Source organism: Oncorhynchus clarkii, chromosome 5 (assembly GCF_045791955.1).
Source record: "Oncorhynchus clarkii lewisi isolate Uvic-CL-2024 chromosome 5, UVic_Ocla_1.0, whole genome shotgun sequence".
NCBI classification, from domain to species: Eukaryota; Metazoa; Chordata; class Actinopteri; order Salmoniformes; family Salmonidae; genus Oncorhynchus; species Oncorhynchus clarkii.
The window spans coordinates 47789664-47807540 of NC_092151.1; the positions used below are offsets into that span (position 1 = coordinate 47789664).

General features: G+C 42.4%; 1 protein-coding gene across 1 annotated transcript in view; it reads left to right on the forward strand.

Moving 5' to 3' along the window:
- LOC139408944 (AF4/FMR2 family member 1-like) overlaps nucleotides 1-17877 on the forward strand; it is a 69700-nt gene that overhangs the window by 44552 nt on the left and 7271 nt on the right. Inside the window, exons 11-14 of the mRNA XM_071153447.1 lie at nucleotides 9861-10095; nucleotides 10296-10384; nucleotides 17165-17228; nucleotides 17343-17479. Of these exons, the coding sequence (XP_071009548.1) occupies nucleotides 9861-10095; nucleotides 10296-10384; nucleotides 17165-17228; nucleotides 17343-17479 (525 nt within the window). The remainder of the gene's footprint in view (nucleotides 1-9860; nucleotides 10096-10295; nucleotides 10385-17164; nucleotides 17229-17342; nucleotides 17480-17877) is intronic.

Sequence of the window (17877 nt, forward strand, 5' to 3'; positions counted from 1 at the left end):
CTAAGCGGGAGGGCTTAGGCTAAATGCAATTACAGTGCATTTGGAAAGTATTCAGACCACTTGACTTTTTCCATATTTTGTTACGTCACAGCCTTACTCTAAAATGGATTCAATTGTTTTTTCCCCCATCAATCTACACACACTACCCTGTTATGACAAAGCAAAAACAGGTTTTTAGAATTATCTGCAAATGTATAAAAATAATAATCACATTTCCATAAGTATTTAGACCCTTTACTCGGTACTGTGTTGAAGTACCTTTGGCAGCAATTACAGCCTCGACCCTTCGTGGGTATGAAGGCACAATCTTGGCACACCTGTATTTGGGGAGTTTCTCCCATTCTACTCTGCAGATTCTCTCAAGCTTTGTTGGGTTGGATGGGGAGCATCGCTGCACAGCTATTTTCAGGTCTCTCCAGAGATGTTAGATTGGGTTCAAGTCTGGGCTCTGGCTGGGTCACTCCAAGACATTCAGAGACTTGTCCCAAAGCTACTCAGGGTTTGTCTTGGCTGGATTCATCAGACCAGAGAATATTGTTTCTCATGTTCTGAGAGTCCTTTAGGTGCCTTTTGGCAAACTCCAAACGGGCTGTCGTATGCCTTTTTACTGAGTAGTGGCTTCCGTCTGGCCACTACCATACAGGCCTGATTGGTTGAGTGCTGCAGAGATGGTTTTCTTTCTGGAAGGTTCTCCCATCTCCAGAGTGGAACTCTGGAGCTCTGTCAGAGTGACCATTGGCTTCTTGGTCACCTCCCAGACCAAGGCCCTTCTCCTCCGATTGCGCAGTTTGGCCAGGTGGCCAGCTCTAGGAAGAGTCTTGGTGGTTCCAAATTTCTTCCGTTTAAGAGTGATGGATGCCACTGTGTTCTTCAGGACCTTCAATGCTGCAGAAATGTTTTTGTACCCTTCCCCAGATCTGTGCCTCGACACAATCCTGTCTCGAAGGTCTACGGACAATTCGTTCGACCTCGTGACCTGGTTTTTGCTCTGACATGCACTGTCAACTATGAGACCGCTATATAGACAGGCGTGTGTCTTTCCAAATCATATCCAATCAATTGAACTTACGACAGCTGGACTCCAATAAAGTTGTAGAAACTAGAGGTCGACCAATTAATCTGCAATCATAACAATCAGTAATCAGCCTTTTTGGACGCCGATTATTGCCGATTTACATTGTAATCCAATAGGAGACTGCGTGGCAGGCTGACCACCTGTTACGCGAGTGCAGCATCAAAAGGACCTTGTGGCTGCAAGGAGCCAAGGTAAGTTGCTAGCTAGCATTAAACGTATCATATATAAAAAATCAATCTTCACATAATCGCTAGTTATAACTACACATGGTTGATGAATTTGCTAGGTTAACTAGCTTTTCATGTGTTGCATATAATCAATGTCGTGCCTGTTAATTTATCAAATCACAGCCTACTTCAACTTCGCCAAACGGGTGATTTTAACAATAGCGCATTTGTGAAAAAAGCACAATCTTTTCACAAATGTACCTAACCATTAACATCAATGCCTTTCTTAAAATCAATAAACAGAAGTATATATGTTTTAAACATGCATATTTAGTTAAGATATTTATGTTAGCAGGCAATAATAAGTAGGGAAATTGTGTCACTTCTCTTGAGTTCAGTGCAAGCAGAGTCAGGGTTTATGCAGCAATTTTGGCCGCCTGGCTCGTTGCGAACTGTGTGAAGACCATTTCTTCCTAACAAAGACCGTAATTAATTTGCCAGAATTTTACATAATTATGACATAACAGCAATATTTAGACTTAAGGTTGCCACCAGTTGGATAAAATACGTAACGGTTCTGTATTTCACTGAAAGAATAAACGTTTTGTCTTCGAAATGATAGTTTCTGGATTTGACCAAAAGCTGGTATTTGTGTGTTTTATTATATTATAATTAAGTCTATGATTTGATAGAGCAGTCTGACTGAGTGGTGGAAGGCAGCAGCAGGCTCGTAAGCATTCATTCAAACAGCACTTTACTGCGTTAGCCAGCAGCTTTTAGCAATGCTTGAAGCACAGCGCTGTTCAAGCCTATCAATTTCTGAGATTAGGCAGGCAATACTAAAGTGCCTAAAAGAACATCCAATAGTCAAAGGCATATGAAAAACAAATGGTAGAGAGAGAAATAGTCGAAGCGTCATCATTCCTATTAAAACTTCTTAACTGGGAGTATTGAAGACTCATGTTAAAAGGAACCACCACCTTTCAAATGTTCTCATGTTCTGAGCAAGGAACTTAAATGTTAGCTCTTTTACATGGCACATATTGCACTTTTACTTTTTTTCTCAACACTGGGTTTTGCATTATGTAAAACAAATTGAACGTGTTTCATTATTTATTTGAGACAAAATTGATTTTATTCATGTATGAAGTTAAAATTAAAGTGTTAATTCAGTATTGTTGTAATTGTCGTTGTTACAAATATTTAAAAATCGTCTGATTTAATCGGTATCGGCTTTTTTTGGACCTCCAATATTCGATATCGGCGTTGCAAAAGAATAGCCTCGAGTAGAAACATCTAATTTCAAGTCTCATAACAAAGGGTCTGAATACTTATGTAAATAAGTACACTTCTGTTTTATATACAATTTTCAAAAATTTCTAAAACCCTGTTTTCGCTTTGTCATTATGTGGTATTGTGTGTGGATTGATGAGGAAAAACATGAATTGTATTGATTTTAGAATAAGGCTGTAACGGAACAATATGTGGAAAAGGTCAAAGTCTGAATACTTTCCGAATGCGCTGTACATACTCCTTTTGTAGTGGTGTTATTTCCTCTCTATTGATAGCTGAGAAATAATTGTAATGAGCATATAAAGCGGAGTCTTTCAATAATTTTTTTTTAACAACAATAACAGTAGTTTTAAACATACATTCCCTTCATTGCATTTCGAAATGTTGCTCAATAGTCTATATGCTTGCGCTTATTATAAATCAAATCAAATCAAATTTATTTATATAGCCCTTCGTACATCAGCTGATATCTCAAAGTGCTGTACAGAAACCCAGCCTAAAACCCCAAACAGCAAGCAATGCAGGTGTAGAAGCACGGTGGCTAGGAAAAACTCCCTAGAAAGGCCAAAACCTAGGAAGAAACCTAGAGAGGAACCAGGCTATGTGGGGTGGCCAGTCCTCTTCTGGCTGTGCCGGGTGGAGATTATAACAGAACATGGCCAAGATGTTCAAATGTTCATAAATGACCAACATGGTCGAATAATAATAAGGCAGAACAGTTGAAACTGGAGCAGCAGCACAGCCAGGTGGACTGGGGACAGCAAGGAGTCATCATGTCAGGTAGTCCTGGGGCATGGTCCTAGGGCTCAGGTCCTCCGAGAGAGAGAAAGAGAGAAGGAGAGAATTAGAGAATGCACACTTAGATTCACACAGGACACCGAATAGGACAGGAGAAGTACTCCAGATATAACAAACTGACCCTAGCCCCCCGACACATAAACTACTGCAGCATAAATACTGGAGGCTGAGACAGGAGGGGTCAGGAGACACTGTGGCCCCATCCGAGGACACCCCCGGACAGGGCCAAACAGGAAGGATATAACCCCACCCACTTTGCCAAAGCACAGCCCCCACAACACTAGAGGGATATCTTCAACCACCAACTTACCATTCTGAGACAAGGCTGAGTATAGCCCACAAAGACCTCCGCCACGGCACAACCCAAGGGGGAGGGGGGGGCGCCAACCCAGACAGGATGACCACATCAGTGACTCAACCCACTCAGGTGACGCACCCCCTCCAGGGACGGCATGAGAGAGCCCCAGTAAAGCCAGTGACTCAGCCCCTGTAATAGGGTTAGAGGCAGAGAATCCCAGTGGAAAGAGGGGAACCGGCCAGGCAGAGACAGCAAGGGCGGTTCGTTGCTCCAGAGCCTTTCCGTTCACCCTCCCACTCCTGGGCCAGACTACACTCAATCATATGACCCACTGAAGAGATGAGTCTTCAGTAGAGACTTAAAGGTTGAGACCGAGTTTGCGTCTCTGACATGGGTCTCTGACATATACACACCTACACATGGATTTTGTACTGTATATATGTGGTGGAGTAGGGGCCTGAGGGCACACAGTCTGTGAATGTATTATAATATGTTTAAAATGGTACAAACTGCCTTAATTTTGCTAGACCCCAGGAAGAGTAGCTGCTGCCTTGGCAATGCAGCCACACTGGTCAGTAAGAGTGTCTTTGAATGAAGAGATTGAGATAAAACTGTCCCGTTTGAGTGTTTGTTGCAACTAATTCCAGTCGCTAGCTGCAGCCAACTGAAAAGACGAGCGACCCAGGGATGTGTGTGCTTTGGGGACCTTTAACAGAATGTGACTGGCAGAACGGGTGTTGTATGTGGAGAGTGAGGCTGTAGTAGATATCTCAGATATGGGGGAGTGAGGCCTAAGAGGATTTTATAAATGAGCATCAACCAGTGAGTCTTGCGACGGGAAAACAGAGATGCCTAGTTTACAGAGGAGTATAGAGTGCAGTGATGTGTCCTATAAGGAGCATTGGTGGCAAATCTGATGGCCGAATGGTAAAGAACATCTAGCCGCTCGAGGGAACCCTTTACCTGCCGATCTATAAATTACGTCACTGTAATCTAGCATGGGTAGGATAGTCATCTGAATCAGGGTTAGTTTGGTAGCTGGGGTAAAAGAAGAAACCAAGTCTAGATTTAACTTTAGCCTGCGCTGAGAGAAGAACAGTGTACTGTCTAGCCATACACCCAAGTACTTGTATGAGGTGACTACCTCAAGCTCTAAACCCTCAGAGGTAGTAATCACACCTGTGGGGAGAGTGGCATGCTTCTTACCAAACCACATGACCTTTGTTTTGGAGGTGTTCAGAACAAGGTGGGATACATATCTCTGGGATATGTGGGACGCTAACACCTGGCCAAAAGCCAGGGAAAATGCAGAGCGCCAAATTCAAATAAATGACTATAAAAATCAAACTTTCATTAAATCACACATGTAAGATAGCAAATTAAAGCTACACTTGTGAATCCAGCCAACATGTCAGATTTCAAAAAGGCTTTTCGGCTAAAGCAAACAATGCTATTATCTGAGGATAGCATCTCCGTAAACAAAAGAGAGAAAAGCATATTTCAACCCTGCAGGCGCGACACAAAATGCAGAAATAAAAAATATAATTCATGCCTTACCTTTGACGAGCTTCTTTTGTTGGCACTCCAATATGTCCTAAAAACATCACAAATGGTCCTTTTGTTCGATTAATTCTGTTGATATATAAAAATATCCAAAATGTCAATTTATTTGGCGCATTTGATCCAGAAAAACACCGGTTCCAACTTGTGCAACGTGACTACAAAATATCTCAAAAGTTACCTGTAAACTTTGCCAAAACATTTCAAACTACTTTTGTAATACAACTTTAGGTATTTTTTAACGTAAATAATAGATCAAATTGAAGACTGGATGATCTGTGTTCAATACAGGAGGAAAACAAACTGTAGCTAGCTTTCTGGTCACGCGCCTCTAACAGTACTCTTCAAGTGACCCTCATTCAAGATGGCCGTACTTCTTCATTACACAAAGGAAAAACATCAACCAATTTCTAAAGACTGTTGACATCCAGTGGAAGCAATAGGAACTGCAAGAGGGTCCCTTAAAAATGTGGATTCCCAATGAAAAGTCATTGAAAAGAGTGACCTCAAATGTTTTTGAATGGTTTGTCCTCTGGGTTTCGCCTGCTAAATGAGTTCTGTTATACTCACAGACATGATTCAAACAGTTTTAGAAACTTCAGTGTTTTCTATCAAAATCTACTCATAATATGCATATCTTATCTTCTGGGGATGAGTAGCAGGCAGTTGAATTTGGGCATGCATTTCATCCAGATGTGAAAATACTGCCCCCTGTCACCAAGAAGTTAAGGGCAGAGAAATCTTGTTGGACACTAAGAACGCTTTGTTGTAGAGTGTTTAACACAAAATCCGGGGAGGGGCCATAAGACTATCTGCATATAAGTGGATGAGAGAGCTTCCTACTGCCTGAGCTATGTTGTTCATGTAAATTGAGAAGAGTGTGTGGCCTTGGGATACACCCTTAGTGTCAGGCAGTGGCTGAGACATCATATTTTCTGACTTTATACACTGCACTCTTTGAGAGAGGTAGTTAGCAGGCCAAAGACCCCCCCCAGAGACACCAATACTCCTTAGCCGGCCCACAAGAATGGAATGGTCTACCGTATCAAAAGCTTTGGCCAAGTCAATAAAAATAGCAGCACAACAGTGCTTAGAATCAAGGGCAATGGTGACATCATTGAGGACCTTTAACCTCTCTAGGGTATGTGGGATGCTAGTGTCCCATCGGGCCAAAATCCAGTGAGATTGCAGAGCGCCAAATTCAAATACAGAAATATTCTTTATAAAAATTCAGAAAACAAAACATATTTTACATAGGCTTCTTGTGAATCCAACCACTGTGTCAGATTTTTAAAAAGCTTTACAGCAATTATTTGAGAACATAGCCCAGTTGATAAATTTATTACAAACAGTAACCAGCCAAGCAGAAGCGTTACAAAACTCAGAAATAGAGAAAATTAATCCCTTACCTTTGATCTTCATATGGTTGCACTCAGAATACATTCATTTACTCAATAAATGTTCCTTTTGTTCGATAAAGTCTCTTTATATCCAAAAACCTCAGTTTTGTTTGTGTTTTCTTCAGTAATCCACAGGCTCAAACGCAGTCAAAACAGGCAGACAAAAAATCCTAATTGTATCCGTAAAGTTCATAGAAACATGTCAAACGATGTTTACATTCAAACCTCAGGTTGTTTTTAGCCTAAATTATCTATAATATTTCAACCGGACAATAACGTCGTCAATATAAAATTTAAACAAATGCACTTTCTTGGGATTGCACATTAAAAAGCTCTGTGACACGTCAGGGTCCACTCATTGACTGGTCTTACTCCCTCATAAGAATACAAGCCTGAAACCATTTCTAAACTGTTGACATCTGGTGGAAGGCATAGGAACTGCAAATTGAGTCCTAAGTCAATGGATACTGTAATGGCATTGAATAGAAAACTACAAAACCAACTAAATAAAACTTCCTGAATGGATCTTTCTCAGGTTTTTGCCTGCCAAATCAGTTCTGTTATACTCAGACACTATTTTAACAGTTTTGGACACTTTAGTGTTTTCTATCCAAATCTACCAGTTATATGCATATCATATCTTCTGCCTGAACGAGAGCCAGTCACCCTGAGTATGCGTGTGACGAGCCTTTCGCCAAATGCAATTCTTGAGGTGTAGTAACTCTGCAAGACCACAGTCGTACCAGGGGCTAAACCTGTTTTTCATTTATAATTTTCTTTATGGGGGCGTGTTTGTAACCTCTTATGGATAGGGGAGACGCTAGCGTCTCAACTGGCCAATTGCCAGGGGAAATGCAGAGCGCCAGATTCAAATAAAATGCTATAAAAATCAAACTTTCATTAAATCACACATGCAAGATACTCAATTAAAGCTACACGTTGTGAATCCAGCCAACATGTCAGATCTTAAAAAATGCTTTTCGGCGAAAGCATAAGAAGCTATTATCTGATAGCCTGCACCAGCAGGCACCAGCAGTAAACAAAGGAGCTAGCAGTAAACAAAGGAGCGTAAACAAAGGAGCTAGCGTAGCAGGCGCTACACAAAACGCTGAAATAAAATATGCATTACCTTTGACGAGCTTCTTTTGTTGGCACTCCAATATGTCCCATAAACATCACAATTGGTCCTTTTGTACGATTAATTCTGTCCATATATATCGAAAATGTCAATTTATAAAGCGCATTTGATCCAGAAAAAAACTGCTTACAAAAACACAACGTCACTACAAAATATTTCAAAAGTTGCCTATAAACTTTTGCCAAAATATTTCAAACTACTTTTGTATTTTTAAACATTAATAATCGATCAAATTGTAGACGGGGCAAACTGTATTCAATACAGGAACGAAAACAAACCAGCACTGCTGTTCACTCCTTGCGCAACTCACAAATGTGTCCCCAGTTCCGAGTTGTCCTACTTCTTCATAGAACAAAGGAATAACCTCAACCATATTCCAAAGACTGGTGACATCGTGTGGAAGCGGTAGGCAATGGGTTCCTATTAAATATCCAATGGCAAAGACAATATAGTGAACAGAGAGGGGGAAAAAATCTGAACAGTTAGTCCTCTGGGTTTTGCCTGCTACATAAGTTCTGTTATACTCACAGACATGATTCAAACAGTTTTAGAAACTTCAGAGTGTTTTCCTTCCAAATCTATATATCCAAATCTGAGAGGTTGTTAAGAAAGAGTGTTTTGAATACTGATGTTAACCTTTCTGGTTATAACCTTTTTCAGCAAGAAAGATCTTCCAAAGGTGGGTGAATGGCAATCTTTACCAAGGATCACCTCTCAGGTTGTCTACAAATCTGTCCCCAAACAATTTGATTTGCTGGTTTTAAGAATGTAACTTTCAAATTGTTCTTAGTTGACTGTTGCTAGGCGTTATAGTCCTCCATCAGCACCGGCCTGTACCCTACCTGCCCTAAGCTCTCTCCTGGTCCCTTACACAAAGTCTGAATTTTAGGTGACCTAAACTGGGACAGACTTAAACCACCTGACCAAGTCCTAAAGCAATGAGACTCCCAAAATCTTTCTGATTATTACCAATCCCACAACGTATCACTCCAAACACCCAGAAAAGGCTACTCTCCTCGATGCTATCCTCACAAATAATCCTGAAAGTTTCAACTGTTCTGCCTGCGGCTATGGAATCCTGACCTGTTCACCAGACGTGCTACCTGTCCCAGACCTATTATTTGACCATGCTGGTCATTTATGAACATTTGAACATCTCGGCCATGTTCTGTTATAACCTCCACCCGGCACAGCCAGAAGAGGACTGGCCACCCCTCATAGCCTCTCTAGGTTTCTTCCTAGGTTTTTACTAGCCAACGTGCTTCAACACCTGCATTGCTTGCTGTTTGGGGTTTTAGGCTGGGTTTCTGTACAGCACTTTGAGATATCAGCTGATGTACAAAGGGCTATATAAATAAATGTGATTTGAAAGGTATCAGTCCTGTGTTTTCTGTAATGACCTTAGTGATCACTGTTTTACAGCTTGTGTTTGTAATAGCTGCTCAGTGAAACGACCTGTCAAACGCTTGCAAATTTTTTTTAATGAGCAAGCCTTCCTTCAAGACCTGGCCTCTGTAAAATGGTATAGAATCAGCTTGATCCCCTCTGTCGAAGATGCTTGGACATTCTTTTTTGATATTTTCAGTGTTATTGTTAACGTGCCCAAAACCCAGGCTTTTACGAGATCAGAAATCAGTGAAACATAAAATACTTTCATTGCAGGAAGCAGGTTCATTTTAATGGACATTACTGTTCACCAAATAATGTTTGGTTCTAAAACCAATCTGCAGGAATGTTGTGTAGCTTAATCACCAAAAATACTGACATCGGCAAAATTGCTTGCTTCAGTAAGAGGAGGACAATATTAGGTGTCTGTAATTTTTGGTTTATCATCCCAGCTCTAGTTAGTGTTGTCGTTTATCAAATTGTATAGGCTACCTTGCTCTCATTTTTTTTTTTACCATGGTGGCAACAATTACGCAGCGGCACAAAATAAAGGGGGCCATTCCATCACATTTTTTAACACCTTTTGAAAACTGAAGATTTTAAACCAGAATGTAAGATTTTTTTAAGGACCTACCGACACCCTGCTGACTGGGCATTCTCCCATCAGAGGAGAAGAGTCCCCTTTCACAGTATCTTCCTCTGTCCCATTCTGATCTAACTTGCCATCTGGCCTTTTCTTTCACAGGACGCCCAAGAACCCTGGAGAGGAGGAGGTGGAGAGGAAGCGGTCGAAGAAGGGGGCTTCTGTCCCTCTGCAAGACCCTGGGAAAGAGCCGGGGAGGCGCAAGCGGCATGCAGGGGAGACCCCAGAGCCCAACGCTGCCTCAGCAGCCAAAAGCAAGGACAGGGAGGCCTCCACCCCCGTCAAACACAAGAAGGGCACTGGGAAACGACACACAGAGCATTCCAAGACTGGCAAGGCAAGAGATTTGAGTCAATATGTATGTTATATGTGAAATTAAGTCACACATCTGAGAGTTGCTTCAGCAGGTGCGTCAGAAGTGTTAGATGTTATTCAAAGGAAGAAGCTCAGTATTTATCGTTAATTGCCTGTATAAAGGTTATCTGAAATAATGAGAAATAGGTGTTGATATACTGTCTCCTCTGGTTTTGTCTGAAGGCCCCCAAGAACAGCTTTGCCTTCTCTGTGCCTGCCCAGCTCACCGGGGGTTCCCTGTCCTCCAGACCCCTGCTCAAGGTCGAGGACAGGTAAGATTCCTTCCCTGTTTGTCATTATATATACTGTGCTGTGAAAAAAGGATTTCTCCCCCCTTTCTAATTGTTTCTACTTTTGTTATCAATGTTATCAGATCTTCAATCAAAACCTAATATTAGATAAAGAGAACCCGAGTGAACAAATAACACAACAATTACATACTTATATCATTAGAAAAGTTATACAACACCTTATGCCCCTGTGGGCAGTGTCTTATGCCTTATGCCCCCCTGCAGTGTCTCCAGCCAAACGCTTCCTGTAGTTGATCAGTGGCCCTCTTATTTTGACCCACTCTTCCATGCAGAACTGCTTTAAGTCAGCGACATGCTCGTTTCAAGTCCTGGCACATCTCAATTGGGATTAGGTCTGGACTTTGACTAGGCCATTCCAGAACTTCAAATTTGTTGCTTTTTAGACGTTTTATGTAGACTTTATTGTGTGTTTTGGATCATTGTCTTGCTGTATGACCCAGCTGCGCTTCATCTTCAGCTCACAGACGGATGGCCTGACATTCTCCTGTAGAATTCTCTGATACAGAGCAGAATTCATGGTTCATTCTATTAAGGCAGCAAAGCATCCCCAAACCATCACACTACCACCACCAGTAATGGCGCCCGAGGGGATGGCTGCCGTTTTACGGGCTCCTAACCAACTATGGTATTTTGTGTGTTTTTTCACATTGTTTGTAACTTACTTTGTATTTAATGTTGCTGCTACCAACTCTTGTGCCCAAAAAGAGCTTCTGGATATCAGACCAGTGATTACACACCTTGAACTGGATGAAGATCTTTTTCTTTAATGAGTCCAACGCGAAAGAGAACCGGCCAAATCCCAGTCATTCGCGTAAGGAAAAGACAGAAATACAGGGTGCGGAGATAGGTGTGCCTTGTGAGAAATTCATCAGCAATTGGGTAACCCACCATCCGTTCGTTCTATTGGCCAACGTGCAATCACTGGAGAATTCACTTCGAGACTATCCTACCAATGGGACATTAACTGTAATATCGTATGTTTAACTGAGATGTGGCTGAATGACGACAATGACAATATACAGTTGGCTGGGTTTTCCGTGCATCGGCAGGACAGAACAGCTACGTCTGGTAAGACAAGGGGTGGGGTTGTGTGTCTATTGGTAAATAATAGCTGGTGTCTCGAGGTATTGCTTGCCTGAGGTAGAGTACCTCATGATAAGCTGTAGAGTTAATCTATATTTACCATTACAAAAGAATGCTGGAACTAAGACCCACTCAACGAGCTATAAAAGGCCATAAGCAAACAAGAAAATGCTAATCCAGAAGTGGTGCTCCTAGTGGCCGGGGACTTTAACCTCTTACAGCTACCCCCCAACTTTTTTCAATTTCTGCCTGAAGACATACCCAAATCTAACTGCCTGTAGCTCAGGCTCGGAACCAAGGATATGCGTACTCTTGATTTCATTTGAAAGAAAACACTCTGAAGTTTGTGTAAATGTGAATTGAATGTAGGAGAATAAAACACAATATATCTGGTTTAGATAATACAATGAAAAAACCATACGTTTTTTTAATTTTTGTTGTATCATCTTTAAAATGAACGAGACAAAACAAACATTCTGATGGGGACAATTTCAGTGAAACACATAAGAGGGCAACAGTACTTGTGCAACGTTTCAGAATGATAACTTCAGAAATGAGTGTGCTACATAACATGTATCATGTTCCCCAGGTGTCCCACACAAGTAGCCCAAATGTACCCAAGTGGCCAAATTGGTGAAGTTATACATTTTGAATGGAATAACTATATACAAAATACCAAAATGGTATTCTAACACACCCCCCCAAAAAATGGAGAAAAAAATAAATATATACATTTACAAAACAACACTTTCAATATTTGGAAGACCCTCAGTCCTCTACACAATATTCTGATGCCAGGTGCCATAGCAGTCTCTTTCTGCATTAAAGCAGAGGGTCACCAAGCATGTGGTGCAGGTGATGGGGGACTTCATTTTGCAAAGAACACAGCGACGCCTCCATGCTGTGCCCCTTTGGCCCTGAGGCACATCCATGACTGCAGAAATACATTTGGGCAGATGAACACCACTTGTGGCAGTAGCTGGATGAACCAGCTTCAGTGGGGGATGGAAACCTTGGCACTGGGGGGCTCCCATTCGGAGTCCGTGTCACTGTGAAAGAAAATGTTCAGTTTGAAAAGTTTCACATATGAGCCCTGTATCAACAGGTATAATAAACAGATATACACTGCTCAAAAAAATTAAGGGAACACTAAAATAACACATGCTAGATTTGAATGAATGAAATATTCTTATTAAATACCTTTTTCTTTACATAGTTGAATGTGCTGACAACAAAATCACACAAATTATCAATGGAAATCAAATTTATCAACCCATTGAGGTCTGGATTTGGAGTCACACTCAAAATTAAAGTGGAAAACCACACTACAGGCTGATCCAACTTTGATGTAATGTCCTTAAAACAAGTCAATATGAGGCTCAGTAGTGTGTGTGGCCTCCACGTGCCTGTATGACCTCCCTACAATGTCTGGGCATGCTCCTGATGAGGTGGTGGATGGTCTCCTGAGGGATCTCCTCCCAGACCTGGACTAAAGCATCCGCCAACTCCTGGACAGTCTGTGGTGCAACGTGGCGTTGGTAGATAGAGCGAGACATGATGTCCCAGATATGCTCAATTGGATTCAGGTCTGGTGAACGGGCGGGCCAGTCCATAGCATCAATGCCTTCCTCTTGCAGGAACTGCTGACACACTCCAGCCACATGAGGTCTAGCATTGTCTTGCATTAGGAGGAACCCAGGGCCAACCGCACCAGCATATGGTCTCACAAGGGGTCTGAGGATCTCATCTCGGTACCTAATGGCAGTCAGGCTACCTCTGGTGAGCACATGGAGGGCTGTGCGGCCCCCCAAATAAATGCCACCCCACACCATGACTGACCCACCGCCAAACCGGTCATGCTGGAGGATGTTGCAGGCAGCAGAACGTTCTCCACGGCATCTCTAGACTCTGTCACGTCTGTCAGATGTGCTCAGTGTGAACCTGCTTTCATCTGTGAAGAGCACCGGGCGCCAGTGGTGAATTTTCCAATCTTGGTGTTCTCTGGCAAATGCCAAACGTCCTGCACGGTGTTGGGCTGTAAGCACAACCCCCAACTGTGGACGTCGGGCCCTCATACCACCCTCATGGAGTCTGTTTCTGACCGTTTGAGCAGACACATGCTCATTTGTGGCCTGCTGGAGGTCATTTTGCAGGGCTCTGGCAGTGCTCCTCCTGCTTCTCCTTGCACAAAGGCGGAGGTAGCGGTCCTGCTGCTGGGTTGTTGCCCTCCTACGGCCTCCTCCACGTCTCCTGATGTACTGGCCTGTCTCCTGGTAGCGCCTCCATGCTCTGGACACTACGCTGACAGACACATCAAACCTTCTTGCCACAGCTCGCATTGATGTTCCATCCTGGATGAGCTTCACTACCTGAGCCACTTGTGTGGGTTGTAGACTCTGACTCATGCTACCACTAGAGTGAAAGCATCGCCAGCCAGTATTCAAAAGTGACCAAAACATCAGCCAGGAAGCATAGGAACTGAGAAGTGGTCTGTGCTCACCACCTGCAGAACCACTCCTTTATTGGGGGTGTCTTGCTAATTGCCTATAATTTCCACCTGTTGTCTATTCCATTTGCACGACAGCATGTGAAATGTATTGTCAATTAGTGTTGCTTCCTAAGTGGACAGTTTGATTTCACAGAAGTGTGATTGGCTTGGAGTTACATTGTGTTTAAGTGTTCCCTTTATTTTTTTGAGCAGTGTATTTAGAGTACAGGGAACAGAAGGTTGAATATATTATGACAGACCAGCTAGATCTAATGTCTCTATTATATTATGACAGACCAGCCAGATCTACTGTCTTTATTATATTACAACAGACCAGCTGTATCTACTGTCTCCATTTCACTTTGGCAATTGTTGTGGGCCTGCACTCCCCTCAACAGCCTCAAATAGGCTATTTAATTTCACAAATAATATTTTATATTATTAATTTCAAACAACGGCATTAGCATGAGAAGAACTTACCAGTCCAAAACGATGTCCTCTCCGTTCAAAAAATATTCCTCCATTTGGGAATCGCTAAATGAATTGTCCTCCAACAATCTCTCTCACTTTCCTGATAAATTTATTCTAAAATGGTGTGTACATCTGTATATCTAGACTTAGATTTAGCTTTCCCTGACTTAGTCGCCATACTGATTGATTTATTAACAGCTGAAGATGCGCTTTACCAAAACAACGCTGTGCGTAACATGCGTGGCTCCTTCCGGTATGAATCTTCAATGGCGAATGAACCTCTTTACATTGGAGTTTACTACATGGGTTGGTCTTCCAACACATAAACATTACATATTGCCGTTTACCTCAGCTCATTGGCTATCTACCCAGCTAGATTTCAAGACGATCAGTGGTCATTGGGTTAAAATACAGTCAATCAACGAAACAGCGGTCATATCATTGGTGCACAATGATGTCATTACTTGTTGTCTTCAAATCGGTTTCTTTCAGTCAATACGTCCCGCGAAATGACCCATCAGGTTTGGTTGTGTTACAAACAAACCAGTTGATTGCAATGAAACCAAACATGACTGGAAAAGTCACGTTTCGTGTGTGTATTTACACCGAATGTGTCGTCGAAAATGGAATGAGACGGAATTCACAACACAAGCGGTTCACAAAATGTTTCGTGTTAGGCTATAAAAATGGATTTTATCAAACAAAAGACCATTCATTGTGTAACAATGAGCATTGGGATTGCAAACAGAGGAAGATCGTCAAAGGTAAACTATTTATTTTTTTGCAATTTGTGATGTTACGCCTGTGCTGGTTGAAATAGTTATTTTTTATGGGGCTTTGTTCTCAGATAATCGCATTGTATTCTTTCGCAGTAAATCCTTTTTTAAATCTGACAACGCAGTTGGATCAGCAAGATTCTAGGCTTTCGACCCATGTGAGACACTTGTATTTTCATGAATGTTTAATATGACTATTTATGTAGCGATCACCGTATGTTGTCGAATTTAATCCCGCTAACGGGTTCGGTGCGCAGAGAGGTTAATGCAGGCAAACTTAAATCAGTTTTACCTCATTTCTACCGGCATGTTACATGTGCAACCTGTGGAAAATATATTCTGACACAGACGCATACAAAGCTCTCCCTCGCCCTACATTTGGCATATCTGACCATAATTCTATCTTCCTGATTCCTGCTTACAAGCAAAAACTAAAGCAGGAAGTACCAGTGATTCACTCAATACGGAAGTGGTCAGATGCTATGCTACAGGACTGTTTTGCTAGCACAGACTGGAATATGTTCTGGAATTCATCCAATGGCATTGAGGAGTGTACCACCTCAGTTTCAACAATAAGTGCATCGACGAAGTCGTCCCCACAGTGACCATACATATCCTTTTCAGGACCCTGTCTTTCAAAGATAATTTATAATAATCCCAAACTTCACAGTTCTTCATTGTAAAGTGTTTAAACACTGTTTCCCATGCTTGTTCAATTAACCATAAACAATGAATGAACATGCACCTGTGGAACGGTTGTTAAGACACTAACAGCTTACAGAAGGTAGGCAATTAAGGTCACAGTTATAAAAATGTAGGGCACTTTCTACTGACTCTGAAAAACACCAAAAGAAAGATGCCCAGGGTTCCTGCTTATCTGTGTGAACGTGCCTTAGGCATGCTGCAAGGAGGCATGAGGACTGCAGATGTGGTCTGGAGAATAAATTGCTATATTGCTATATCCGTACTGTGAGACGCCTACGACAGCGCTACAGGGAGACGGGACAGACAGCTGATTGTCCTTGCAGTGGCAGACCACGTGTAACACCTGCACTGGATCGGTACATCTGAACATCACACCTGTGGGATAGGTACAGGATGGCAACAACTGCCTGAGTTGCACAATCCCTCCATCAGTGCTCAGACTATCCGCAATAGGCTGAGAGAGGCTGGATTGAGGGCTTGTAGACCTGTTGTAAGGCAGGTCCTCACCAGACATCACCGGCAACAACGTTGCCTATGGGCACAAACCCACCGTTGCTGGACCAGACAGGACTGGCAAAAGTGCTCTTCACTGACGAGTCACGGTTTTGTCTCACCAAAGGTGATGGTCGGATTCACGTTTATCGTCGAAGGATTGAGCGTTACTCCGAGGCCTGTTTTCTGGAGCGGGATCGATTTGGAGGTGGAGGGTCCGTCATGGGACTGAACTTGTTGTCATTGCAGGCAATCTCAATGCTGTGCGTTACAGGGAAGACATCCTCCTCCCTCATGTGGTACCCTTCCTGCAGGCTCATCCTGACATGACCCTCCAGCATGACAATGCCACCAACCATACAGCTCATTCCGTTCATGATTTCCTTCAAGACAGGAATGTCAGTGTTCTGCCATGTCCAGCAAAGAGCCTGGATCTCAATCCCATGGAGCACATCTGGGACCTGTTGGATTGGAGTGAGGGCTAGGGCCATTCCCCTCAAAAATGTCCAGGAACTTGTATGTTCCTTGACGGAAGAGTGGAGTAACACATTATTCCATTTCTGTTAGTCACATGTTTGTGGAACTTGTTCAGTTTGTCTCCCTTGTTGAATCTGTTATGTTCATACAAATATTTACACATTAAGTTTGCTGAAAATTAACGCAGTTGACTGAGAGGACGTTTCTTTTTTTGCTGAGTTTATATACCTCTGTTCCTGCCACCCACAGGCAGCACCCAGTGGAGTATCATATGAAGGAAGCCAAAAAACTCAAGCACAAAGCAGATGCCACGGTAATAGTCCTATTTTTACACACTCATTCTCTCTCAATTCAGTATTTTTCTTTCACTTGTGACAGTCTCAATGGATTCTAAACAAAGGTCTGTGCGTTTTTTTGTTTTCTCCAGTCTGATAAGGTTGGCAAAGCTTTCAACTACCTCGATGCTGCCATGTCCTTTGTGGAGAGCGGCGTCGCTATGGAAACCGATCCCCAGACCCCGAAGTCGGCATATACGATGTTCGCTGAAACCTTGGATCTGATAAGGTACGCAGCCCAAAACAATATGTACTAGATAGAGCTCCTTAGCTGCAGTGAGTAGGGGTGGGCATTTGAAATATTTTCATGTTTGAATAATAAGACATTTTTGGGGGATATCCAGATAGTTGTAAAACATGTTTTTTTTGTGACTTTATTTTTACTTGGACACTTGTTTGCTGTGCAGCCTGCACGCCTCAGAGGATGTTCACAGCCCGATGGTGTGTGTGTGTGTGTGAGACAGGAGGGAGAGTGGGGGGGAAAATGCCACGAACTCGTGCTAGTTAGATAACCTATGGCATTTACAAGTTTGTCTATTATCCCATCTGGCAGTGGCTGTCTTTACTGCATCAATTTGATTTAAAGAAGAGAAGATGGCCAGATGTCAGCTAGCTAGACTAGTTGAG